Below are 4,192 nucleotides of genomic sequence, written 5' to 3' on the forward strand. Positions count from 1 at the left end.
GCATAAGTCCAACTCTGTCTACAGAGTTCAAATCACATACCCCGAGGTTGGCAGCGCGCTGTTCCAAAATGAATATATCGATATACAAGAACAAGTGGGAGAAGGCAATATCAGCCGGTTATACCGAGTGTTGCAGTGGACTTTTCACGGACCCCTTTCTCTTCTACCAGTAACAGTTTGAATACCATCAAATGCTGAACTCGGGTTTAGATCCCAGTGTTCTTAGTCAAAACCAGAACTTGCTTGTAACTGAGCATTATCTTAAATGCATTCAGCAAGTGAGCATTGCCAACATCAGCTTTGGACGCCGAGGTGATATGAAAGGGCAAGCAAGAATATAAGAAACGCACTCATGCTTACTTCTCATTTGAGAAGACTACGCGGAGTAATAGCTTTACTAACAGTCACACGATACGCCACGGGAAGAACATGGATGCAGAGAATACATTACTAATAACAATAACTATACATATGCATTATCTTCCTAAATACGTAACAGGCTTTCAGTATGCGCTACCGCCCCTTTCATGATGAGCTTAAAACGGCAAACCAGATCCCAGAAATACTCCCTCGCCACCATATAGAACATGTAAACAAAGCACAAGTTTATGATACAATACAATATTTCCGAATCGTCTCTTTCAAGAACCGCTGGTGATGCTATATCAACCGGCAACAGCTCGACCGACAGCACCAGCAATCTCACCGAACAGAATGCCCTTGAAAACGTTCTCGCCCATGGTCTGAGTCCAGGCACCAGCCTCCTTAAGACGAGCCTTCCAGGCCTCCTTCTGCTCCTCACCCAACTCCTCCCAAGTCTTGCCCGGGCCATGGACGGATGGCTCGTGGACATCAAGCTTGAGCTCCGGGGCCTGGCCGTCTTCACCGGCAGTTGCAGGAGGCACATCACCCTCGTAAACAACCAGAGTTTCACCAGTCGCCGTCTTGGCGATATCGCGACCAGCAAGTTTGGCAAGAAATTCGTCGGCTAGGAACGCGGCGGGTGGGTGGTCGGGGCTGCGCAGACTGCCATGCCATGATGGGAATATCTTCTGCACACCAAGAACTGGGCGAGATCCGCCATAGAGCTCGAGAACGGTCTGCGCAACGAGGGCCATGATGAGCACGAAGATGGCCATTGTGATACCAAGACCACGAGACGAAACACCGCGGGACTTCATAGCTGTGACGTAGCGAACAGGACGAGGAGGTCCCTTCGGATTGCGGGGAGACTTATCGACGTGTTTCGCAAGGGGAATGCTGTGGACAGCGACCGTCTTCTGGAGAGACGTGCTGGCGAGCTTGATGTACTGTTGGCGAAGGTTGTTCTTGGGTGTCTGGAAGTGAGAGAATGCCACTCCAGTAATATTGTCTGTTCCATGGACTTCCTTGAGAGTGTGTAGGTGCCACAGTTTAGCAAGCAGCTCAACAGTGCCGCCTGTTGTGTGTTCTAGTGTGTAGAGCGAAATGGATGAATCATGGCCTGCAACAGCAATGATGAACTGTGTATCGCCGAGGGAGTTCAGAGGAGAAGCTGGAGGTGATAGGTTCGCAACAGCAAGAGCAGTGGCAGAGATCTTCCTTGGTATCCTAGCATTGATGGACAAGCGTGCGTCTGGCTGGCCTTCCTTGGGTAATCTCAACGCCTGTATCACAACTCCGCTTCGCTTGGGTAAGTTGGACGCAGCGACGAGGAAATGAGGGCTTAGATAACGGATTGCTCGGAAGGCAGGTCGTTCGCCATGGTCGTCTGGCATAACGTATACCCGCTGTGGTTCGCTGGTCTCTTTGGCGCTGACCTTGACAAGATATAGTTCGTACTTGTAGCAGTAGGCAACTTGAAACTCATTCTCTCCTGTTTGCACAATATCCAAATCCTCGGCCTCCTTATCCAGTTTCAGAACACTTCGTCGTTTTGCTGCAGCACCCGCGGCGTCAAAGATAGCCAATTGGGGCTCCTTGCCCATCGCTGTAGCTGCAGCACCTGTCGTTCCCGCAATGCGCAATAGTCGCTGGTATGTATCGAGGTCGGGGTTTTCGAATAGAGAGGTACGCGCGACCTCTGAGACGTTGGCATCGGGTGTCTTAGCCCCGACGGCAGTGCGCAACTTCGAGGGGTCGACGCTTAGGATTCGGAGGTGTTCATTCTTGCCCTTTGCGATGCTATCTGGGCTGGAGTTGACGCCGGCGTAGATATATGTGGTCTTTCCCTTGTGAGGGCCGACTGCCAGGGACATAACACTGTCTTCATCGCGTGAAAGATTGATCTCTCCAGCTGTTCGGAGTTCTGTCTGAGAAACACTTTCGAGGACAGTCTGCGCATCTCGTTAGTCCATTGCTATGCGCTATTCATCATCTGTAGACCCCGACTTACAATTTTGTTTCCAACACCGGAGCGACCAGCACCACCTCCACCACCTACGACTACTCGGGTCGAATCCTCAGGGTCAAAGTCGACGGCGTAGAGGGGGTAATCGAGCTCGATACTCGAGCGAGGGAATGGTGGGGCCATGGTGGCGACGAGGCAATGCCTCTCTTTTGATATCTTGGTATGTGCGGAGAGAGCAATTGTCTTTAATGAAGCGAAGTTCGTAATGCGCCTGGTCGTGATTGACGTGATGCTGATCGCGGGGTGTTTGGTGTTGAGGTGACGCTGGAGGCCAGATGTCGAGCTTGGAGCTTTGTGGTTGGCCAGGACAGGTCACAGCCACACGTGGCGGCCACATGATGTGGCTTGGCTTATACAACCATCGGACTTGTTTAATATCAAAGAATTTAAATTAACCAGGATTTGTAAATGATATAGTTGTGAGTTAAAACTGCAGACGTAGTATTCGCGTCTTGTTCAGGTATCTGGATGAGTGTGAGGAAGTGACTGATCCTTGTTAGCTCTTGACGGTTTCTGATACTGCTAAACATGCCTACTTAGGCGAGGTTTGATATTCATCAAGCATAAAGTGAGCACGGCCCAGTCATGATAGCCTCCAAGACATTAAGAGTGGTTATGATATGGCTTGAGCGACTGGCTCGTTATTTAGTTATGTGATACTTTCAATGACTTTGAAATCAGCATTTAGGCCAATCGTTGATCAGCTTCTCAGGTTATGTTGTATAGATCGACAAGCTATTGAAATTTGGGATGTGGCTTCAAGTCTTCACCACTCAACCTCTTAGTAGTAATCAATATTGATTAGGCGCAATATAGCATTTTGGTATGCACACTTGATGCGAAGATGAATTGCGCGAGAAGATACAGGACTATTGGCATACTGTAAGCCGGGAACCTATGAATGTTACATGAACAACTCCAAGGTGTACATCTATAAACCAAAAGAACCATGGCACAGCAATCAGCAAGACATGGCATGGGAATCCTGGAAGTTCATGTCCGCATATCATGCATGTCACAGTGGCATTGAGTACAATTTGATTATACGAGAATGATGCCGTTCCCTACCCAGTGGCGAGAAAGCCTGATGCCAAGGTCCTCATTATAGAAGGTGATTCAGTTCGAGTTCCCGTATTCAGACACGGTCAATGGGAATAAGCATCACAACGAGGCATAAGTCCAGGGCAGTTCCTCGATTGGCTGATCACAATGACTCGGAACATTCAGCATGCGGCGTCAAGTAAACAGCCATCCCATTTCGCTTTACCCCTTGTGCCAGACCAGATGAGGAACAAGCAGGTTACTCTTAGAAAGGAATCTCCGCCTGTTCTCTGATTTTGCTGCTTTATTAGCGTTGTTCTCGCAGCCATAGATGCGGTGTCAGTTGACTGCGACTAGCTACAAGCCTTCCTTGCGTTGTGCATGTAAGTGACATGTCAACGACGGACCGTAGATTGTGAAGCAGAGAAAAAAGAAAGAAGACAAGAAAAGGAACATGAATACATATGTAAGCAATCTTTGCATACGAGGCCTCCCTTTGTAATTAATTGATGAGGTATTGATGTCATCGGGCAATCAAAATCCTCTATAGCCTAGACTAGGGGGTGTTGGCGCATTTGGCTCTCCTAAGGTGCGCTGCGCCCTTTTGCCGAAGCTTACTTAGTATGCAGAGTGAGTGAGTACCTAGCCCTCGGCGTGGGGTCAACTACCTGGCGTCACAGTATACAACACAGTCCCAAATACCTAATATGCACTGTAATTTTCCGCATGTGATAAATTGTATCCGTAATCTCTCCACATCTC

General features: G+C 48.8%; 1 protein-coding gene across 1 annotated transcript; it reads right to left on the reverse strand.

Annotated features, from left to right (window-relative positions):
- Window positions 1–665: 665 nt before the first annotated feature.
- On the reverse strand, window positions 666–2,512 carry BKA55DRAFT_684834 (uncharacterized protein; the record flags this gene model as incomplete). The annotated part of the gene is made up of 2 exons (XM_046198702.1): window positions 666–2,315; window positions 2,375–2,512. 2 exons carry the CDS (start codon window positions 2,510–2,512, stop codon window positions 666–668), a joined length of 1,788 nt encoding a protein of 595 aa, XP_046055383.1.
- Window positions 2,513–4,192: the final 1,680 nt, after the last annotated feature.

The sequence above is a fragment of the Fusarium redolens genome (genome assembly GCF_020744475.1).
Source record: "Fusarium redolens strain MPI-CAGE-AT-0023 chromosome Unknown BKA55scaffold_2, whole genome shotgun sequence".
In the NCBI taxonomy this organism is placed as follows: domain Eukaryota; kingdom Fungi; phylum Ascomycota; class Sordariomycetes; order Hypocreales; family Nectriaceae; genus Fusarium; species Fusarium redolens.